At 38.6% G+C, this 23,815-nt stretch overlaps 1 protein-coding gene across 3 annotated transcripts in view; it reads right to left on the bottom strand.

Annotated features, from left to right (window-relative positions):
* ADAM10 (ADAM metallopeptidase domain 10) overlaps positions 1-7,973 on the bottom strand; it is a 135,174-nt gene extending 127,201 nt beyond the window's left edge. Inside the window, exon 1 of one of the 3 annotated variants that reach the window (XM_045899976.1) lies at positions 7,656-7,973. In XM_045899976.1, the coding sequence (XP_045755932.1) occupies positions 7,656-7,710 (55 nt within the window). In that variant the 5' untranslated portion in view covers positions 7,711-7,973. Of the gene's footprint in view, positions 1-7,320; positions 7,459-7,655 lie in introns of those variants that run through there. The other 2 variants (XM_064570411.1, XM_054513519.2) reach the window with 2 other exon arrangements.
* Positions 7,974-23,815: the final 15,842 nt, after the last annotated feature.

Below are 23,815 nucleotides of genomic sequence, written 5' to 3'. Positions count from 1 at the left end.
TAAAATCTTTAAAAAAAATAAAAAGATAAATTCTATTTTCTAATGCTTGGTATCAACTTTCTAGCATTTCAACTTCTAGAAATACATTTTATCCATCTTTATTTTGAAACTAATAGATTCCAAATGAAAGTAGGCCTGGAAACAATATAATTTTTATAATATTTGTATAACATTTTACGGTCTCCAGCATTTTTACAAACTTATCCCAATTAATTCTTAGGAAAAGAGGTGGCAAATTAATATCCCATTCAATTCATAGGTATAGGTTTCTATCTGTATTCTTATGAAAACTAAATCCAAAGTTCAAATATGTGTACTGTATCCCTTGCCATCATCTATGCAAGCAAAGACAAATAGAAAATTCTGCTCCAAAAATCATATATGTACATTTGCCAAAGAGCCTAATTCCAACTTGATAACAAATATATACCTGCAAAAATATACTTGTTAATGTATCTTTAATTCTAACCTCTCCCAGGCGCCTGGGTGGCTCAGTCAGTTAAGCATCTGACTCTTGATCTCAGCTCATGTCTTGATCTCAGGGTCATGAGTTCAAGCCCCGCGTTGGGCTCCACACTGGGCGTAGAACCTACTTAAAAAAAAAAAAAAAATCGAACCCCTCCCCTCCAAATTCACCAAACTTCTACCTCACAACTCTGGAGCAGTGCTTCCCAAATGACAAGCCAAATATTTCTGGAAGACTGCAAAGTTTCAACCAATCCCCAACAAAAGTATTAGATTGCAAGTCAGATAAAATCCCAGACTATGACACACATCCCAAACTAGAACCTACCTAGATTCAAAATCTTAAGATGTGAGGTCCTCTAAGTTTTATGAAAACACCCTCTCTCCAATGCAACAGCCTCTGAGATCTAAATTCAACACAGAGTGAGCCTTCAATAATTTTGTTAGCTTCATGTTAAACTTCTGCCAAGTTTTATAAGTTTTCTTCCGTGAGATTTCTTTTCTATCCTTATTTATTTCTACAATACAGAAATAAATATAGAACTTAAACACACAATTCATCAAGCAACTAATTTATTCCTTACTGTATCATATTCCAACTCCTCAACATGGACTCCAACCAACATTCCGTAACACTCTACCTTGCAGCTATAATGGCCTAGAATATGAATAATTGGAGTCCTGGCTATCATGGCCCAGCTAGCACTTCTTATTTCCTGCCATGGACTCTCCATTCCAGGCAAGAAAACCTACAAGCACCTTACTAGACTATTATGCCATTCTCTTTCCTCAAAAGGCTTTCCCCAACTGGGGAAATAAATCCTCATTTCATCTGCAACTACAATACATAATTGGAACTTTATTTTTATATCTTGGCATTTCTGTCTATGCTGACAAACTCAGTATTTTTTACTTCTCACTCAAGACTGTAGCTCATGACTCCTACTAACCACAGACATACAATAAACTGGTGACTAAAACAGCAATGTTCTCGCTGTACACGTTCTCACACTGTTTACTTGGAATTGTAATAGCTTCAGAATGAATTCACCCAGTTTCAAAGGGAGTCTACATTCTCTAAGAACTATTCTCAGTATTACTGTTTCCTGCAACCTAGTGAGACAGGACTGTCTCCACTAGTACCAAGGGAAAGCCTTCACACTGCTAGATAGCAATGTTACTGCCCTCATAGGGATTGAACTGGTAGCATTATTACAGTTTTCCCATTTATTCTTATTAACATTGCTTTCTTTTCCTAGTATAAAGATTGACAGTTAAACTAGTTAGAATTACCACTACTGGATTTTTATTCAGAAAAGCAGGCATTTTAGAGTTGCTTGGAAGAATCACTAACAATCGTTAAATAAATCAATTCCTCCAAAAAAAACAAACTTGGGGCTCCTTACCCAAGCATGTCACATAGAGTTGCCCATGTGCAAATAAACCAAATGCAAATCAATTCCTAGAATTTGGAGCATCTGCCCTGTGACTTGGGGCTCAGATCTGAAACCACTGTGTTTTTCTGTTCACAGCCTTTTGTATCTACAATTCGTCTCCCCCAGTTAGTAACCACACAGGCCTCTCACGGAAACTTGTGTTAGCAGCTATATCCAATGACTATGTGCCCTGCCCCACAACTTCTCCACACACACAAATTCCATTTTTGTTACTCCATGTATATATTTTAAGTTAGGCCGTCCCAAAAATATACCTCCAACTTTGGCAAAAGTTTTCTAACCATTAGAATGTGATACAATTCAAAGACAGACAAATTTAACTTTATGCAAATCACAAACTCACCAAATCTGTAACACACAACAGTTACCTTACTTCAAACTAACAATAAAACACAGTATATCACAGTATCCGGAGCCTCTGTCATCTACCTTTTACCTAATTGCTCCTTTAAATACAGAGAATATTTTTCTTAACATACAATTTGCACTCCTGCAGAGGATATTACAATTGCACATTTTAAGGTATGTTTAATATCAATAATCTAGTATACTAGTTTGGAACCAAAGTACTCATGATTCAGATCTGGGAAATGATCTACCTGCAACCAAATGAGTGTGCGTTTTATTTGGTGTGTCTTCCTGGTTATCTATCAGTTTTTTTCTCTCCATTCCACCTTGTCTCACTTTAACTACCAAAATACATTAATACAACATTATCCTAATTGTTCAGAACAGGGAACCTCAACACTAAACTCCACAAGCCAAAACATATACATTAAAAATAAACTTTTAGGGGCGCCTGGGTGGCTCAATCAGTTAAGCATCTGCCTTCGGCTCGGGTCATGATCTTGGGGTCCTGGGACCAAGCCCCGTTTCTGGCTCCCAACTCAGCAGGAAGCCAGCTTTCCCTCTGCCCTTCCCCCCGCCTCGCCCCCCCCCCCCCCGCTTGTGCGTGCTCTCTAATGAATGAATAAAATCTTTTAAAAAGAACACATCACTTTAAAAAATAAATTTTAGGGGCGCCTGGGTGGCTCAGTCGTTGAGCGTCTGCCTTCGGCTCAGGTCATGATCCCAGGGTCCTGGGATCGAGCCCCGCATCGGGCTCCCTGCTCCGCGGGAAGCCTGCTTCTCCCTCTCTCACTCCCCCTGCTTGTGTTCCATCTCTCGCTGTGTCTCTCTCTGTCAAATAAATAGGTAAAATCTTAAAAAATAAATAAATAAATAAATAAATAAATAAATAAATTTTAAAATATATATGTATCTAAAGCTCATGTACTTTATTCCAAAAAGATGCAGAACTTATTTATTCCACTTTGCATGCAAGCATATCAAGTATGATTATTTAGTTTCCCCACAGAAAATGTATTAGAAACAACTAATTAGAAGGTGATATCCTCAAGGTTTGCAAGAAAGCCAGGAATTTTAACCAAAAAGTTAGAAATACTACTGAAACCAGATACAAGAATAAAAAGTACAATCACCTAGAATAAATTTAGAATACCCATTTCAATTGTTGGGGGGGGCGGGGTAGGGGAGGGGGGACAGAAACTACAATAGAGCCCAGAACAGTAACAGCTGTTCTCTATATTAAACCTCAATCATTTAAGAGAAGATTGAAGTCAGCCCATTTTAAGGGCACAGTAAATGTGTAATGTATCCTAGAAAAACTTCCATCAAAAATTGCCAAAATTTTACAAGTCTGGTCCCAGAGACTTATTTGGGAATCTTCTCATATCTGAACCTGTCATTGTCATTTCCCAACAACGCTGGAAAATGTACCTTATTGTTTAATGTATTACTTCATTTCATTTTATGAATTTCAAAGGCAGAGTTTATGTTTATGACCCGTTCTTAAAAGAAAAAAAGCCTAAGTTTTTACTTGCATGACCCTCAACCATTTTTTCCTGTGAGTTTCATCCAAGTAGAAAAAGAAATGGTTTCTTATTTGCTCGTTGAGACAAAGTGATCTGGAAAAATCAGAACCATCATTCTTTAAGAACTTCAAATTGTTATTGTGAAAATAGGATTTTTAATATTTAATAATCTTATGCTAAATAAAAAGAATAGGTATGCCACAGCTTTTATTAACAAAGGCTTAAGACTACTGTAAAAATAATTAAAACACATATTAAAAGTTGGATAAGAGGTCACAGTCAAAAGAACATTTCTAAAAGACTGGATTCATCTATGTAAGATGAAGCCAAGGCAGAGATGCAAATAACATAGTCGCAAGATCCACACAGGTGACAAAAATGAGTGAAGCAGGCCAAGTGTATTACCAGGAGGAATGATAGTAACTGCACTGACCGGTAAGCACATGCCCAGTCTAAAGAGGGCAGTTACTGCTCTACCACTCCGCTACAGACAATAGGAATGCAGCCCAGAAGAGCCTGGGTTTCCAATTCTTCCAAAAAAAAAAAAAAAATTTTAGAAGTCTGTGAATTTCATTGAGGAATTTCCCGATTTTTCAATGTTGATAACTAGCTGAAACCTAAAGACACTGCGAATCAAACAATACATCTCTAAGGTGGCTCAGCCCAGGGGCCATCTTTAACCTAATGTGTGAACTGCTTTCAAAAAGGTTATGAGGGGGCAATGGGTAAAGTTCAGGCCTTGAGGTCAAGCTGGCCTGGGTTTGAATGTCTAATTCACCACTTAGCAGGTGGATAATGAAAGAAATTATTTCTTCAAGCCTATTTCTTCAACTGTAAAATACCACCACTCTCTCATAAATGTTGAAAAGTGAAACTCCTAACACAGTATCAGATACACAATAGACATCACAGAAATGTCCCTTACTGCCCCTCCTTAACCCTGCAAGTCCTTTGGAAAATTTAAGAGATCAGATAATAAATAGACACCCTTGAAGATCTTAAACAAGTTATTAAAAAAAAAAAAATCAGAAAACAGAGGTGCCCGCTGTGCCCATTTCCCTCACCCCTGCTACTCAGAGAGGTTCTGTGTATACAGAAAAGATAGTTAATGTAGGGCATGGCTTGAATGGACCTTAAAATGATACAATTAACTGGATTATCAATCTCAAATTAAAAAGATGAACAGGCAGAACTCCTTAAAAATAGAGACAAATCTCTCTTATTAACTTCATAGACTCTTATTTGCTGGTAGAAGTGAGAGAAATCGTTTAAGCTTAAGCTTTAATAATTTAATACTTTTGGCCAAACTTCCAGAAAACTTATTTCTAAAGAATGCATGGTACAAAACAAAGGATTTACGCCAGATTTTTAAACATACAAAACATGACAGACTCTAAACTTCATTTTATGTATGATTTCATCAAACCCAAGTACTTTCGGATTGAATTTACTACTAGAGCTAAAATATCTTTGACCTCTCAAACATACCAATTAATTTTTAAAAAGAGAAAAGACAACAACTCTCCAAAATATTTGTGTTAAAAAGTACTATACACACATACATAAAAAATATTTGGGCTATATTTACTTAGAATAGTTCCAATAAATTTCTAATGTGGTTACAAATAATAAAAGCAATTTTATGTATATATATCTATATAAACACTGAACTCTGCAAATTTTATGGTATCTTCTACATATACAACAGACTGGGGCATGTGCTAGAAATGAAAGTTTAATGCTTGTGCATTAGGAAAGTTTGTTTCAGGAAGCAACTAAGGCAACTAAAATCATTTATTAAGTACATAAAAATCTATACTTCAAAGTTAAATCCATATTTCCACTACAACTTCTTGTCTACATAAACATATTCATGTCTTTCATATGTTTAACAAATTATATTCAATTTGAGCATATTCTATTCTACATATCATCATCATATAAACTTCTTACAAACTTGACCATAAATATAAATAGCTCAGGCTCATATTTAAAAATAGTATATATTACAATAAAATTACAAATATCTCCAAGTACCCAAAGGCTACAATCTTGATACTAATTTTAAAATGAAAGTTTCTTAGTGTCTTTTTTTTAAAGTTCTGCGTAAACATGAAAAAGTAAGTAGCCTTTTAATGTTTAATGCAAAATGATACTTTATAAATGACTCCAAAGTTCTGAATTTAGATTTTTGTGTACCAAGGGTCTTAACCCACAAAAATTATGCTGTTAATTTACTTTTTCTTCAACCATCAGGCTACACCAATTTATATTCTTATTGTTTCACACTTAAAAACAACGGTCATTTTATATAGTACCACTCCTCAGTAATTTACAGTACCTCATGTGTTTGTCTTAGTTTGTACCACCTCATAGAAATCAAGAGTCTAACACCTGACTATAATCATAAATAGTGATGAGACGGAAAAAATGGTTTGTCGGAAGCCACATTCTGAACATAAATAAAAATGTTATAAAAGGCCCTTATAAAGGGTCTCTAGCACACGATACTTCTTAAAACTAAACATCTACTAGAAACTCTTAATCTAAAATGTACATCTAGCAAATGAACACAAACTACAACAAAAGTGTACCTACAAAGCATCATTCTCCGACTAAGTAGAACTCAGGACAAAAATACGCTTGGCTCTGCAATCATAAGTTAAAGTGACAAAGAAGAACAGAAACAACACACTACATAAAATATACAGTATTCTCTAAATTATCAAATTACACTATCCTCATCGGAAGCACTCCGGTAATTTTTTCAATTCAATGATTTTAAACAAACTTTGAGGTTTTTAAGTATACTTTGGGGCAAGACAAAAACTTTAGCTAAAATAAAGCACTTTACACAACAACAAAATTATGCAGCCGGTCCTAGGATCATAAAAAAATCGTCTTCAAAACCCGAGTAATCAAGAAATTATCTGCTTACAGTAAATTTAACTCCAATTTGCGGGGTGAGGGAGTTGCCACCGTCTGACAACGCACTAACTACGCTGTACGTCTACTCCACCTGAGAGCTTAAGAAAAAAGTTGGGTCACCCAGGGACTTCTCCGGAGCTCTAAGAGACCCAATCCAAACAGATCAAACATCCGAAACGGCTTACTTTTCTCCCCACCAAGCCCATTCCCCTGGGCAACAGAATGTTTTCACTGAACCTAAACACACCCTCCTGAGAGCTCTCTCCAAACACTCGGGCAGAGGCAGGGCACTAGAGAGAGCGGAAGCGACTCGTCTCAGACAGCAGAGGACCACTGTTACCCCTCCACGGGCGGCCCCTCCACAGAACCGGGTCAGCCTGGATCGCCGCGCCGGGTAAAGAACAATACACCAGCCGCGCCGCACACATCTCAACTTCCCACGAGCCTGCGCGGCCGTTCCCCGCGGTGGAGCGGACTCCGGAATCCGCCACCGGGCAGAGGCTGGGGGCGGAAGGAGGGCGGTAAAGACCGCCAGCCCCGCGGCGGCAGCCCGTCCCGGCACCCGGCGAGCAGGCTGGAGGTATGGAGCCACCGACCTGGGCTCCACGGCTCACGCCCGGCAACTCGGATCTCCCGACTGCTTCTCTGGGAGGCGACCCCCGCCTCCCCTGCCGCCGGGGCAGTGGGGGGCGGGGAAGGCCTCGGCAGAGGCTCGGAGCCTCCTTGGCCCGCCACGGAAGGGAACGCGGTCGGGGCGCGGGGGACAATAGGGAGCGGGGAGCGCCGCGCGCCGGAGTGGCGCCGCCGGCCGGCCGGGCTGACTGACGCGCCTGCCGCGCGGCGCGACTGGGCTCCGCTCGACCCGGCCGCCGCTGCCGCCGCGCGGTCCGCCGTGGTCAAGGCGTCCCCGGCGCTCGGGGTCGTGCCTCACCTCCCAGCCCCGCCGCCCAGGAGAGGAGCGGAATTAACACTCTCAGCAACACCATCTTCCGCGGCCGCCGCCTCCTCACGGGTTAACAGCAGCACATCGATCCGGAGGGAGAAGCTGAAGGGGCTTGGTCCGGAGTCTCCACGGGAAGCAGGGACCTCCCCCGGCAGGAGAAACGGCGAAGCACCTCCCTCTCGCTCCACTTCAGGGGCCGGCAAAGCTCCCCGCTCCTCCAAAACAGGGACCTCCCTCCCCCTCGTTCGTTTCCTTCTTCCCTTCCCCGCGTTCCTTCCCTCGCTCCTTCCCTCTTCTCTACCTCCCTCCCCCGAGCCCCGGACCTCCGCCTCCTTCCTCACCACGTGATGCGCGGCGCCCAACCGGCAGGCCCAGCCGCACCCCTTCCTCCCGCCCCTCCCCCTCCCCCAGGCACCCCAGGGGCGCGCGCATGCGCGCGGGGTCCGGTTCCCGGGCTGTTAGGCCCGCCGCCGCTTCCTGTCCGCTGGCGGAGAGCTGGGATTGGGTTTAGGAGGCGGGGTTTCCCCTGGTCCCGCCCCGAAACGGGAGCGCTTCTCCTCAGAGCAGTGACGGCTCGCCCGCTAGTTCTTAACGACTGATGAGGACCGTCCCTGAGACGAAAATGGGAGAGTGAAAAGATGTTAAGAGGCCGCTTTCTTTTTAACTTCACAAGTAAGGGAGATTTTTATTTCTTCCTTTTCTGTCTCTGGTGGTGCACGACAGCAACCAAATAAACGAAAGCAAAGTCCCAACAAGCGACAGCCACCAGTGATCAAACAGATGAAAAGACCTTCAAACCCAGAAAGGAAAAACACAGCCTATGGCATTTTTTTCCCTTAATTCTTTAAAAATTTGTCGCAGATCAGGCTTTGGCCTTTCTAAATGTCCGCAGTTTAATCCATACGGTCCTAAATCTCTTGCCCAAAATATGGCCTCTTGACCACTCTTTTTTTCCCAGCTCTGAAGAGAACTGCACCCCAACTTCTTTGAAGCTCATGTTTGGTTTATGTTTGGTTTCTCAATAACTCACTTTCGTTCTTTAAACTCATATTCCTGGATTAAAGACTTAAAACACAGGACCTGAAGTTGTAAAATTTCTAGAAGAAAACTGGGAGAAGAAAAAACAATTGGTCTTGCCAATGTTTTTTTTAATATGACACCAAAAGCACAAGCAACAAAAGCCAAATAAGTGGGACTACATCAAACCGAGAGCTGCACAAGGAAAGAAGCAATCAGCAGAATGAAAAGGCAACATACACAAGGAGAGAAGATATTTGTAAATCATATATCTGATAAGGAGTTAGTATCCAAAATATATAAAGAACTTATTCAACTCAACAGCAAAGAAACAAACTATCCAATTTAAAAATAGGCAGAGAACCTGAATAGACATTTTTCCAAAGAAGACATACAGATGGCCAACAAACACATGAAAAGTTATCATCACTAATCATCAGGGAAATGCAAATAAAAACCACAATGATATATCACTTTATATCAGAATGGCTAAAATAAAAACATAAGAAATAACAAGTGTTGGTGAGGTTGTGGAGAAAAAGGAACACTTCTGCACTGTTGGTAGGAATGTAAGCTGGTGCAGCCACTGTGGAAAACAGTATGGAGGTTCCTCAAGAAGTTAAAAGTCAGGGTGCCTGGCTAGTTCAGTCAGTAGAGCATGCAGCTCTTGATCTTAGGGGTTGTAAGTTCGAGCCCCATGTTGGCTGTAGAAATCACTTAAAATTTTTAAAAATCTTTTAAAAAAGTTAAGAATAGAATTACCATATGATCCACTAATTATACTAGAAATGTATAGAATTGTTGAATCATTATACTGTATACCTGAAACTAATATAACACTGTATGTTAATTATACTTGATAAAAAATAAATTTGAAAAATATTTTTGAATAGGCAGAGGAACTAAATAGACACTTTTCCAAAGAAGATATCCAAATGGCCGACAGTACGACACTAACCATCAAGAAAATGCAAATCCAAACCATAATCTTCACTATTAGAATGGCTATCATCAAAAAGACAGGAGATATAAGTGTTGGCAAGGATGTGAAGAAAAGGGAACCCATATGCACTGTTGGCAGGAAGGTAAATTAGTGCAGCCACTGTGGAAAATAGAATGGAAGTTCCTCAAAAAATTAAAAATAGAACTACCGTATGATCCAACAACCTCACTTCTGGGTATGCATCCACAGGAAATGAAATCAGGATCTTGAAGAGATAACTTCACTCCCATGTTCACTGCAGCATTATTCACAATAGCCACAACATGGAAACAAGATAAGTGTCCCTCCATGGATGCATGGATAAAGAAGATGTGATATATATAAATACATATATCTATACCATACATATCTATATCTATACATATATCTATATCATACATATCTATACATATATCTATATCATACATATATGTCTATATATACAACAGAATATTATTCAGCCATGAGAAAGAAGGAAATCCTGCCATTCGCCACATCATGGGTGAACCCTGAGGACATAATGCTAAATGAAATAAGTCAGACAGAGATCTGATACCATGTGATCTTGCTTATATATGGAATCTAAAAAAAGCTAAATGCTTAGAAACAAAGAGGTAAAATGATGGTTATAAGGGGCTGGGGTGTGTGGGAGGGAAATGTTCGTCAAAAGGTACAAACTTCCAGTTATAAGATGAGTAAGTTCTGGAGCTCTAATGAACAGCATGGTGACTATAGTTAATAATACTCTATTATATATTTTAAAGTTGCGAAGAGAGTGGACTTTAAATGTTATCACCACAAAAAAGAAATGGTAATTATGTGAGGTGATGGAGGTGTTAATTAACCCCACTGTGATAATCATTTTGCAGTATATGTGTATCAAATCAACACATTATGCAACTTAAACTTACACCTTGATGAAGCTGGAAAAAATTGAAATTAAATAAATAAAAATACACGATTCAGTAGCATTTAGTAAATGCACATTGCTGTACAACCATCACCACTATCTACTTCCAGAACATATTCATATGGCAAATAAGGGAGGAAAAAACTTGTATTTCATTAACTAGAACCTCCTGGTGGCATTTAACTAGATATTCTTTATCTATCTGGCATCCTGTTTGAATAGGCTGAGTTAGGGAATATAAGTATTAATAATATCATTACTAATAATAAATTGGAATTCCTATACTTTTTATTCTGTATGTTTTTTAAATTTATTACCCTTTACAGAAGCCAAGAGTATGCTTCTTTGTCAGTTTGACAAATGAATTATTATAGTTTTGCTCCAACATTAATAAGCTCAAAAATACAGTCAGTAGTTCCAAAACCATCATTAAAAGCATCCATTTATAATGAGATGTATGGGATTATTAAAAGATGGCAGATTCTCATGAATTTTTTTTTCCTTTCTCAAAAGAAAGAGTTATATGCAAACATTACATTGCCTATCACCTGTGCTTGTTACTGTACTCTTTTGGTGGTGTAGTCAACAAATTATATATTGATTTCTAGCTATTAGACGACCTTGTGGCATGTTTTGTGTAGCACAGTATTTTTATAATTAATTATATAAAGTTAATTTTATATGATTAATTTTTATAATTATATTTTAAATTAATATAATGGTTAGAGGCAAATGACACTTTCTCTTTAAATTCAGCTGGAGAGGGGCGCCTGGGTGGCTCAGTTGGTTAAGCGACTGCCTTCGGCTCAGGTCATGATCCTGGAGTCCCGCATCGGGCTCCCTGCTCAGCGGGGAGTCTGCTTCTCCCTCTGACCCTCCCCCTTCTCATGCTCTCTATCTCATTCTCTCTCTCAAATAAATAAATAAAATCTTTAAAAAAATAAAAAATAAAAAATAAATAAATTCAGCTGGAGGGCCACTCGGCAGCTCAGTCGATTGAGCATCTGCCTTTGGCTCAGGTCATGATTCCAGAGTCCTGGGATCAAGTCCCACATCAGGCTCCCTGCTCAGTGGGAACTCTGCTTCTCCCTCTACCCTTCTGCCCTACACGTGATCTCTCTCTCAAATAAATAAAAAATAAATAAAATCTTTGTATAAATAAATAAGTAAATAAAAATAAATTCAACTGAAAAAATCACCAGGGTGATCATGGGAAAATTACACTTAAGATGGTATTTCGTTTTATTTTATTTTATTTTTTTAAGATTTTTTTTGAGTAATCTCTGTAGCCAAGCTGAGGCTTGGACCCACAACCCCGAGATCAAGAGTTGCACACTCCACCAACTGGGCCCACCAAGCACCCCACCTTTTTATTTTAAAACATAAATACGTAACATACCAGCTTCATAATGGATGGTATTAAAATGTCACAAGTTTGGACTGCTATTTTGTTTGAAAATTTAACTTACCACATTCTGGGTATTTTGCCGATGTATGGGAAACTGATGGTTTATACCATCATAGACTGCATGGGGTTGGCTCCCAGCTCTCCCATGTATAAGCTGTGTAGCTTTGGCCAAATTATTTCACCTTTCTAACCTCAATTATTTCTTTATAAGATAAGAATGATAAAATATTTGCCTCACAGGATTGTTTTGATGATTAAATTTAAATTAGGTTAACATTGTAAGGTGGCAGGTAATAATTGCTATATAAGTGTTTGTTTGTAAAAAACATATAAATATCACTGTCCTTTCATGAATACTCAAATATCCATTCAAAAGCAGAAATTAGGAGCACCTAGGTGGCTCAGTCATTAAGCGTCTACCTTCGGCTCAGGTCATGATCCCAGGGTCCTGGGATCGAGTCCCACATCAGGCTCCCTGCTCAGTGGGAAGCCTGCTTCTCCCTCTCCCACTCCCCCTACTTATGTTCCCTCTCTCACTGTCTCTCTCTGTCTGTTAAATAAATAAAATTTAAAAATTTAAAAAGCAGCAATTAATAGGATTATTTCCTTAGCAACAATACACAGCTTTGATACTACCAGCATAATAAAAGTTATCCTCATGCAACAATAATGAGAAATTTGGCTAGGAAGTATAAGCTTGTATACAGAATATTACACAAGTAATACTACATGAAAATGCTTGTTGCACAACTTAAGCCAATCCTGGTAAAAGTTTCAACAATTACATTTTAAATTTCCAACTCCTAATAAACTGCCTTCTCGATGTCTCACTGTCATGCCAAATTCAACATGTTTAACTTCCTATCTCTAATAATGGCACCATCACTCTCCCCAGTAACCTGACATGGAAAGTGGAATCATCATAGACTCTTCTTCCCTTGTCTATTCATAACCAGTCACCATGTGTTAATTCTTCCCCTAAAAACTTCTTTCTTGAGCCTTTAATCTTTCCCTTCCCACTACTGTCACTCCAATTCACAAAATTTCTTTTGGTTACACTCCTGCAGGACTTCTAATCCATCTCACTTCAGTCTCCCACTGGAGAGCATTGCAGCGCAATGGTCTCTCACCATTGGTCCTCACTCAATGCAATGCAATTTGCTTCCACCCCGTCATTCCTAAGAAGCTACTCTTGTCAGCGTCATCAAAGATCCGTTAGTTATCAATGCCACTGTACACCCACACAATCCTTATCTAACTAGATCTCTTGGTCAATTAACACTCCTCAAAATTCCCTCCTCCAGTTTTGCAAGACCTTGTTTATTTTCCTGATTTTCCTCCCTACTTTTAACCGCACCTCCTTCTGCATCTCTTCCCTGGGGCTTTTTCTTCTCTTTATCCTTTAAATATTGGTGTCCCTCGGGTCTTTATCCTTGGCTCTCTTGTCTTACCATTCTTCATTTGCATGGTTAGTTTTTATTACTCTCGAACGTCTATGACCCACTAGGCTGTAAACTCCATTAAAACAAAGCCTAGATCTCAATTCTACCCCAGTGCCTAGCACACAGTCAGCACTTTTCCTATACTTGTGTCCCAAGTCCTAGACCTATATCCTAGTCACTCCGTGTACCAGCTGTAACCTTGAATAAGTTAAGGCACCTGTGCCACACTTTGGTAATTTTTACAGGGGGGAGAATATAAGACCTACCTCAGAGTGCTGTTATGTCAATTAAGTAAAGTGCTTGTAAAGCACTGAGAATATTACATGGCACATGTAATTATAAAATTTTAGATGCTGTTATTATTGTGTATCTAACTCCTCCCAGTACACCAAATACAACATGTCCCAAACTGAACAAACCCCTACATCAACCTACTCAAACCACTTTTTCCATCTTGGTTAATGACAACCCCATGGAAGCAATTACCTAACTCCTCTCCCATTCAAGTAAGTCAAGTCATCTTTAATCTCCATCCTATGAACTACTCGTGTTCTCTCTTACTATCTCTCTCTCTCAAATAAATAAATAAAATCATATATATATATATATATATATATCTCCTTTTATCCTCAAGGTAAAACACAAAGCCTTCATGATCTGGTTGTTGCCTTCCTTGCCAGATTTTTCTTTCATGGCTCTCTTTTCTTATTTTATCTTCTAAAAACATCAAGGACAAAAACCAGAATAACAGTAATAGCTGGCAGTTAGTAAGGAAATGAAAGCTTAAAGAACTTAAATAAGTTGTCATCTAGGAAAAAAAAAAAAGTGGGACACCTGGCTGGCTCAGTCGGTAGAGCATGCAACTCTTGATCTTGGGGTTGTAAATTCAAGCCCTGCATTTGGTGTAGAGATTATGGTAAAAAAAAAAAAAAAAAAAAAAGCGTAGGAAAAAGAAAAAAAGAACTTACAGGTTGCCCAAAGTCACAAAGCAGGTATGAGGCCGAGTCAACATCCAAAGTTAAATTTTCCTCCAAAGCATGTGCTTTAATCACTACAGTATGCCGCTGTTCAGCTGCAGTTGTCTTCCCAAACACACATATCCTTTCCCTCTTTGACACCTTTGCACATTTTATTCCCTCCATGAGGAATGCCTCTCCCATTTATCTTATATAGTCTATAAAATTAGTCTCAAAAGACCCTTTCAATAATTAATTTTAAGACATCTTTTTGCTAGGATTTTCCTTTCTGTGTAAGGGATCAGAGAAGAAAAGCACTTGGAAAATTGACTTTTGGGGAAAGAGAACAGTGAAAAATGGTATTTAAAACGGAAGGCATTTAGGGGCACCTGGGTGGCTCAGTCGTTAAGCGTCTGCCTTCGGCTCAGGTCATGATCCCAGAGTCCTGGGATCGAGCTGCGCTTCAGGCTCCCTGCTCGGCAGGAAGCCTGCTTCTCCCTCTCCCACTCCCCCTGCTTGTGTTCCCTCTCTTGATGTGTCTCTCTCTGTCAAATAAGTAAATAAAGTCTTAAAAAAAAATAAAATAAATAAAACTGAAGGCATTTAAAAGGCATGTAACAAGTGTCAATTTCCTTTTGAATGTAAAGAAATAGATATTATTAAAGATACGGCTCAGGGGGCACCTGGGTGGCTCAGTCGTTAAGCGTCTGCCTTCGGCTCAGGTTATGATCCCAGGGTCCTGGGATTGAGCCCCACATCAGGCTCCCTGCTCTGCAGGAAGCCTGCTTCTCCCTCTCACACTCCCCTTGCTTGTGTTCCCTCTCTCGTTGTGTCTCTCTCTGTCAAATAAATAAATAAATCTTAAGAAAAAAAAGATAAAAAGATACGGCTCAGGCTACTTTTCTGTAAAATCTCCACTAATTTCATCTCTTGACAAAATTTAGTATCTAGCATTTACATACTTCTAATGTAGCTATATTCAGCTGTATTATAGGGGCATCTGGGCAGCTCAGTCGGTTGAGCATTGGACTTGTGGTTTCAGCTTGGGTCATGATCTCAGAGTCCTGGGATGGAGCCCTGGTGGGATTCCTTGCTCAGGGGGAGTCGTCTTCTGTCTCTTTCCCTCTCTCTCTGTCCCTCCCCACCATGCTCATGCTCTCTCTCTCTCTCTAAAATAAGTAAAGCTTTATTAAACTGTATTGTATTTGTTTATTTAATATCTTCCCTAATTCTTTTTTTTAAGAATTTATTTATTTATTTCAGAGAGGGAGAGAGTGCCCACATGCATTCTCATGAGCAGTGGGGAGTAGTAGAGGGAGAGGGAGAAGCAGACTCCCCGCTGAGCAGGGAGCCTGATGCAGGGCTCCATCCCAGGACCCTGAGATCACAACCTACTTAACTGACTGAGCCACCCAGGCACCCCTAATATCTTCCCTAATTCTTGAAGATAGGAATGAATCACATGTTATAGAGGTTTTAAACACAGGGCCTCAGGGAGTTTAGCAAATATATACCCAACAAACATTTATTGAACATTAATACTAGAATAAGATATATTTCACTGATTTATTAAAAAACTAGGCGTGGTACCTCACTGACTAAAGCTCTGGTATCTTGATCTAACATTCAAGGTGCTCCACAAAAACAAACTCACTTGTCCAATCTTTTCTCTCTTGCCTTTGAAATGAACTTCCTGCTCCATCCAGTCAGACTGGTCTACCCTTCAGAACCTTGAAGCATCAAAAACTTTCCCCCTCCTACATTTTTTCTTCCCTTTATCTCTTTTCCTCTTATACAGTATGTAAAAAAACAAAAACAAAAACAAATACAAAAAAAACAAGACAACAGGGGCGCCTGGGTGGCTCAGTGGGTTAAGCATCTGCCCTCAGCTCAGGTCGTGATCCCAGGGTCCTGGGATCAAGCCCCACATTGGGCTCCGTGCTGAGCAGGGAGCCTGCTTCTCCCTCTCTCTCTGCCTCTCCCCCCTCCCTCCCCTTGCTCATGCTCTCTCTTGCTATCTCTCTCTCTCTCTCAAATAAATAAATAAAATCTTAAAAAAAAAAAAAGACAACAGGTCCAAATGGAATCATTAATGCTAAACCCCACATCACCAAACTGAGACTCAATTACAATTTCCACTCTCTCAGAAATGGAATCTTAAGCCAATCAGTCAATCAGGAAATGTCTGATCAGCCCTACTTAGGTAATTTGCCAGATAGGCTCTTGCCATCTCCTGAAGGAATTAACTTTGCAATAACCAACCTACTTTTTTTGCGTAGTATAACTTCCTTATTCCCACTCCCATTTGCCTCTTAAAGTCTGTCATTTTGTGGAGTTCTTCCAAGCTTTTCTATCTACTAGATTATTATTATCTGTTGCCCGATTTGAATTGATTCTTGCTCAAAGAGACTTTTAAATTTTTAAATATGCCTCAGTTTATCTTTTAACAAGGATTACATAGCCTTTAAAGCTCTGGTCACAACCTGGTATTTCGTAAACCAAATTAGACTCACAGACATGTTTGGTTTGACTTGTAGTTAAATTTTTTTCTTAATTAAATCTCAATATTCAGCTATCAGGAGCTTTTGAATTAAAACCTAGGTAACAGATTTTCTGTGAAAACTGAGAGGTTAAGCCAACTTAAGTTCCTACAAAACCTCAATTGGCTGAAACTGAGTAGAGGCTGCCCTCCTTGGATGGGCTGGTCTAATGTCACCCCAGCCTGTGTTATTCCTGTCACAATTTTAGCTTGTGACCTCTGTGTTGAGAACTAGGCCAACTTCCAAATCATCCTGAAGTGTTTTCCTAGACCCCAGGGGCCCCACAAATCACAATCACACTTTAGCACAAAACACCTATTATTTATATCACTCATCTGTAATTAATCCTGTATTACTTTATGGAAACTCTCATATTATTATTCGGATATTATAGAGGACAGAGAGAGAAAGGTTTTGAGGCAAAGCAGAGAGCACTCAAAAAAACCTTACAGGGTGACAATGGTAATTATTGATCATCCATTCAACAAATATTTGTTCTGCTCCTAATTTGGGGATTTCCAGACTACCAAGACAATGTTGCTGACATAGTGCCAGGCACCATAATAAGCACTTGACATACATGATCCCATTTACTATTCAAAACAATGCTATGAAGTAGACATACCCGTTCTACAAATGAGGAAACAGAGGAGGACCAGGCTTCTAACTTAAGTTTGACTCCAAATATTATAGTCTGGTTTTTTTAATTACTGGGTGAATCCATTTGTATTATCACTGCCATGGTCCAGAACCTACCATCTGGAAGATCCAGAAGCTTGATTTTTCATAGTGCAACCTGAGTTGATCAACAAAGACTAATTCATAAGAGCTAAATTCTTGAGGGACATCTTGATCAAAACATCACCTTATTATGCTACAAGTTAGATATTCATGTTAACAAGTCACTGCATTCTCTTTTTTATCTTTTAACATGTGAGCTGCTAGTCATCATTGAAAGCAGCTTAGTAAGCAAGGCATCACTGCAGAAGAAGTTAATGAAATGATTTTACTGGCTAGTTCATCCAACTACACAATTTACTATGCCACATTAGAAACTGTCAAGGGACCAGACAGGTATCAGGCCATCCAGCTGTTCAGGTGACCTCTACCCTAGATGGTGATTGAAGTACACGATGACAAACCCCTATATTTTGAGATATTCTCTAGACTCCACACAGACCACCATCTCCCTTTCTGTTATTTTTTTTTCAAGAATAATATAATTGATTAGGCCACAACTTTTTTATATTTATTCAGATTTTGATTTGATCGCTAAGCCTTACTTTTGCTTCTTTTGGACCTGGAAAGAACTATAACAAGTAGTGAATCTGATTCATTTTATATTGATTTGGTTATTTCATTCTCATCTTTCTGGGAAGCACTTCATGGTAGGCCTCCTATACTGCCTCGAGTGTCATATTTTTATTTCATTTGTAGATGCTTATGTCTTGTCTTCCTAACCAGATTGTAACCAATTTGAGGGCAGTGACAATAATAATATATTTGAAGAGCTTTGCTGTATGTTCCCATTTATTTGCAAAGCCACATAGCAAAATCATCCACACTAATATTTTTCCCTTTTTTTCTTTTACAAAAGGTGAAATCTCATGTTAAGAGAAGTAAATTGATTTACCCAAGCTTGTAAAATTAGTCAACGCAGGACCAGGTTTTGGTCCCAGGTCTTGTGGTCTCCATTCATCACAATTCCTACCACACTAGTCTGCTTCTGTGTGATCATGCTTAATATTCCCTTCTGTGCCCCAAAGCACCATGTTGTAGATATTCAATAAATAATTACAGAGGTTCATTATTGTAATTAGAAGCTAAATGAGTCATAATTCCTATTATATGCATATTAACAATTACCAACTATACTTTACTTCTCAACAATGCAAGTGGTTATTATCTGATTATTGTTCTAGATGAGTGTTTCTCAATGTATGGCCTGTGGAATACCTGCATCAGAGTCACTTAGGATGCCTGTCAAAACTACAGATTCCTGGGCTTTTCTCCAATTCTGTTGAGTTGAATTCCTGGGCTTAGAGCGCAGAAACATTTATTTTTTTTTAAAAAAAGATTTATTTATTTGAGGGGGTGGGCAGAAGGAGAGAGAGAATCCCAAGTGGATTCCCCATTGAGGGCTGAGACAGCCCATGGGGCTTGGTCTCATGACTGAGATCATGACATGAGCCCAAATCAAGAGTGAGACACTTAACCGAGTGAGACACCCAGGTGCCTCCAGAAACATGCATTTTAACAGGCTTCTCATGTAAGTGTTAAACACACTGAAGTTTGACAATCACTGATCTAAATAAACATGAGAGATAGAGTGAACATAAAAGACCAGGTTCTCTTAGAAATTCAATGTCAGCATATAAAAATAATAGAGAAGATATATATTTATCCTTGATTCTCAGATACCCTCAATTGTAAGGTATGCAATTGATTTAATAATAGCTTTTGAAGAAAAGAGCATTAAATGCTCACCAAATGTTTAATTCTGGGGGCGCCTGGGTGGCTCACTCGGTTAAGTGTCTGACTTGGGCTCAGGTCATGATCTCAGCGGCCTGGGATCAAGCCCCGTATTGGGCTCCATGCTTAGAGGGGACTCTGATTCTTCCTTTTCCTCTGCCCCTCACCCCCACTCATGCTCTCTCTCAAATAAAATCTTTTTCTTAAAAATGTTTAATTCTGGGGACGCCTGGGTGGCTCAGTTGGTTAAGCATCTGCCTTCGGCTCAGGTCATGGTCCCAGAGTCCTGGGATAGAGCCCCGCATCAGGCTCCTTGCTCAGCTGGGAGTCTGTTTCTCCCTCTCCCTCTACCATTCCCCCCGCTTGTGCTCTCTCTCTGACAAACGAATAAATAAAAAACCTTTTAAAAAAAAGAAAAAGGGGGTGCCTGGGCAGCTCAGTCGTTAAGCATCTGCCTTCGGCTCAGGTCATGATCCCGGGGTCCTGGGATCGAGCCCCACATTGGGCTCCCTGCTCCACAGGAAGCCTGCCTCTCCCTCTCCCACTTCCCCTGCTTGTGTTCCCTCTCTCGCTGTATCTCTCTGTGTCAAATAAATAAATTAAAAAAAAAGAAGAAGAAAAGGTTAAATTAAAAAAATAATTCTGAATCTAGAAAATTTTAAATATTAAGAAAGTGAAACTTAGACCTGAGGAAATTCAATAATTGTATTTTTCTTAATAATTGTATTTTAAATGGTGTAGTAAAAAGAGGGGAGTTTGAAGTGGGAAGTTGGACATAATCTGAGTAGACTTTAAAAGCTAAACTGGAATTAAGAGAAAAAGGGAGAGGACTTTTTGAATTAGGGAAACAAAATGAGCCAATAATTTGCATAGGTATAATTAGTTCAGTGAGTGAGCAAACCAAATCTTATAGAAAGAGGGTTATTATTACATTTTAGTAGTTGATAAGGCTGTTATATAGAATGAGGATAGATAAGAAAAGCTTTGAATGCTAGACCAACTCATGATATTTAGTAAAGAAGTGTCTTTAAAGGTTTTCAGTGGTAGATGGAAATAATGAAAGCATTGTTTAATCTGGTAATATACACAATGTACTCCAAGGAAAATAAACTATAGAGAAATCAGTTAGCAGGTTTACTCCAGCATACTCACTGACCTAGGACAGCACCAGAGAGAATGGAGAGCAAGCCATGGGTAAAATATTGAAGGAAGAGTCAAATCTTAATTGGACTTAAACATTTGGAAATCTATTAAAGGAGTAGAGATTCAGTTACAAAGACATTGATTGTGAAGTTCATAACAGTTAAACAATCTAAATGTCCAAGAAGCAGGGATTGCTTCAGCCACATAACAGAATATTATTAGTTCACTAGAAATGTTGCAGATGAATGTATATTAATGCATAAAGATGTTTACAATATATATATATTTTTTTAAGATTTAATTTTTTTAAGTGAGCTCACACCCAATGTGAGGCTTGAACTCACAACTCCAAGATCAAGAATTGCATGCTGTACCAACTGAGCCAGCTACACCCTAAGATGTTCACAATATATTGATAACTTAAAAAAAAAATGTGTTCAGAATCGTCCCATTTTTGTTTACAAAAATATGTATGTGTTCAGATATGTTGAAAATTTGAGGAGGACATACATACTGTGAAGTATCACTAGTGTTATCTCTAATATTTCATTCCACATATATGATGAAGAGTGGTTTTTCCTTTCTTTTTTTGCTTATATGTGTTTGTTAATTTTTCTAAAATGAGTATCTTCTGTATTAAGAAAACACAATTAAATATTTACTCACATTAAACATTTTAAATTAAAAAATAGGACTTGTTGACCATGAGGAAGCCAAACAAAAGTACTTGAATGTTTTAAGCCTGGGTGGCAGAGACCGATATTAAGGTAGAAAAATGTGACAAGAACGAAGAAGCATTTTGAGATCAGGATAGCAAAAGATGTTTGGTTGTTTTTGTTTGTTTGTTTGTTTGCTTGCTTTCAAAAGATGGTTTTCAACATGATTTTGAAGGTATACACACAAACACGCGCACACACACATATTCACCCCCCACACCCCAAGGGAGAATATATGGAAAAAATGGCCAAAAAAACAACTGTGGAGAGTTTTGGGTGTGTAATGAAAAACAAAATTGGCTATAGAAGCCTTTTACTCTTGCTAAGATTTATTTATTTGCCATTGGGATGGGGAAGAGAGGCTTCCCCTAGTGCTAGAATAGTAATTCTCAAACTTTATTGTGAACCAGAATCACCTAAAGGTCTGGTTAAAACACAGTCCTCTGTGCCGCTGGGCTCTACACACAGAGTTCCTGCTTCTGTAGATCTGGGGTGGGCTTAGAGAATTATCATTTTTAATAAGTTCCCAGGTGCTGTTAATACTACTAATCCAAAAATCACACTTTGAGAATAATTGTACTAAAGTTGAGAGAAATCTAGCAAACCAGTAGGAGTATGTCTGAGGAGAGGTATCTTAAGGCATGGTATACTTGATCCAATAACAAAACCTTAACCATTGTCATAAGACCAGCAGAATAGGGATTTTGAGTTGAAGGGGATGGAATATAATGCTTGAATTCATTCCTGATCAGCCTATCTAGACCCAAATTTAGGTTCGACTCTTAAAAAGAACTACATAAGTAAAAATTTTTAAAAAACTCTTTCACCAATACTTAGCATATTAGAGCTATAATGAAGGGAAAAGAAGGTCACTTTCCTCCATTCACCATCATGCATCTTTAATACCACCAGGACAGACTAGCATCTGGTAAAGCAGCATGGAGTAGAAGCAGCACCTGGTAGAATATCATAGGATTGGATTTGTTTCTGAACAGGTGTGGGACTCCTCATGGGGGCTCTCAGAAATAATTAAATAGGGGATGTACTTTGCAGGAGGCTGGAATTTCTGCATAAGTGGTTGAGGGCCAGAGCCAGTGCAATTTGAGTTACATGGAAACACTTGATTTTAACTCACAATTTTACCACCATGTCTTGAATAGGAAGCTAAGAGAAAAGAAGTAAAGGTATATATGCCCCATTCCTGTGCGATCTGCTCTGACCCAATTTTGGTTCAGCTGATAATAAAGAATCTTCAAATTATTTCTAGTAGAACTATCAACCAAAATAAAAACAAGATGTAATAGTCTAAAGAGGCAAATAGCTTATATAAAAACAAAGCAGTTCTCTGCCCTCTCCCCTCACACTTTTGAGTGTTCTTTAGAAGCAGTCTCATTTAACTCCCAGATATTCTTTAGTTCCTTACCTCCAATTTCTGAGTAACATGATAACACTCTGATTTCTTCATTTAAAAACTGTAGATAGTGTTCATTGATTTATTCCTATGGGAGATGAGGATTTAGGAAGAAAAAATCATAGGCCAGAGAATAATTAGAATGCTGATACACATTAGTAGTAAGATGATAAAGACTCAGCAAGGATGGAGGCTATCGATGAATGAAATAGAGAGAAAAGGGGTGTATAATGTCAGTAAGACTTGATAGATGAGATAATAATCAGTAAATAAATTAGGGTAAAAGTCAAAGATAATACCAAGTTTTCTGTCATGATAGCTAAAAAAGCCACGATCCAACTTTAAAAAGCAGAGAACTTTAAAAGAATAATAATTTTGAGAGTTAGAGATATATTTTTCAGGTTTCTTAAGCCCGAAATAACAATTGGTCTGTGATTTTAATTAGGATAATGTAGCTTCATTCCTCAATTATCTCATACTAAAAGATTTTCCTCATCTGAATTTTTATGTTATTGCTTGTACCACTCAGTATTTTTTGTTTTAGGTAGGCTCCACACCAATGTGGAGCCCAACATGGGGCTTGAATTCACAACCCTGAGATCAAGACCTGAGCTGAGATCAAGAGTTAGACACTTAACTGACTGGGCCACCCAGGTGCCCCACCACTCACTTAGTATTAATTATTAACTGACATATTCTCAACATTTCATGTGACTATATCTTATTTCCCAAAACAAATTTTGCCCTTCCAAAAAGTAAAATCAATGTTTTATACTTGTATCCCCCATATCTCACTCTCTGACACTATCAGTAACTCCATACTAAGTATACTTTTTATAGCATATTGTTCAGACACCCTTTGAAAAATGTAAAGGATACATTAAAAACTGTGATCAATATTCTAAGAGATGAAAGGTCAGGTGCCTTTAAGCAATAAAAAGGAACTAGAAAGAATTCTTGGAAGTTAAATATACAATAGTACCAGTAAACAATACATTTAAAAAGAATTAAAAAAAAAAAGAATTGAAAGATAAAGTTGAGAAAATCTCTCAGAAAGTAGAACAAAAAGATAAATAAGATGAAAGAATAAATAAGAATTACAAAAGAAATGAAAAAAGAAAATTTTCCAGAACTGAAGAACATAAGTTTCT

This window comes from Mirounga angustirostris, unplaced genomic scaffold, assembly GCF_029215605.1.
Source record: "Mirounga angustirostris isolate CCGP_5_RB_7025 unplaced genomic scaffold, mMirAng1.0.hap1 SCAF_9, whole genome shotgun sequence".
NCBI classification, from domain to species: Eukaryota; Metazoa; Chordata; class Mammalia; order Carnivora; family Phocidae; genus Mirounga; species Mirounga angustirostris.
The sequence above is the reverse complement of the archived record's forward strand: the minus strand, read 5'-3'. Positions and strand labels throughout refer to the sequence as shown.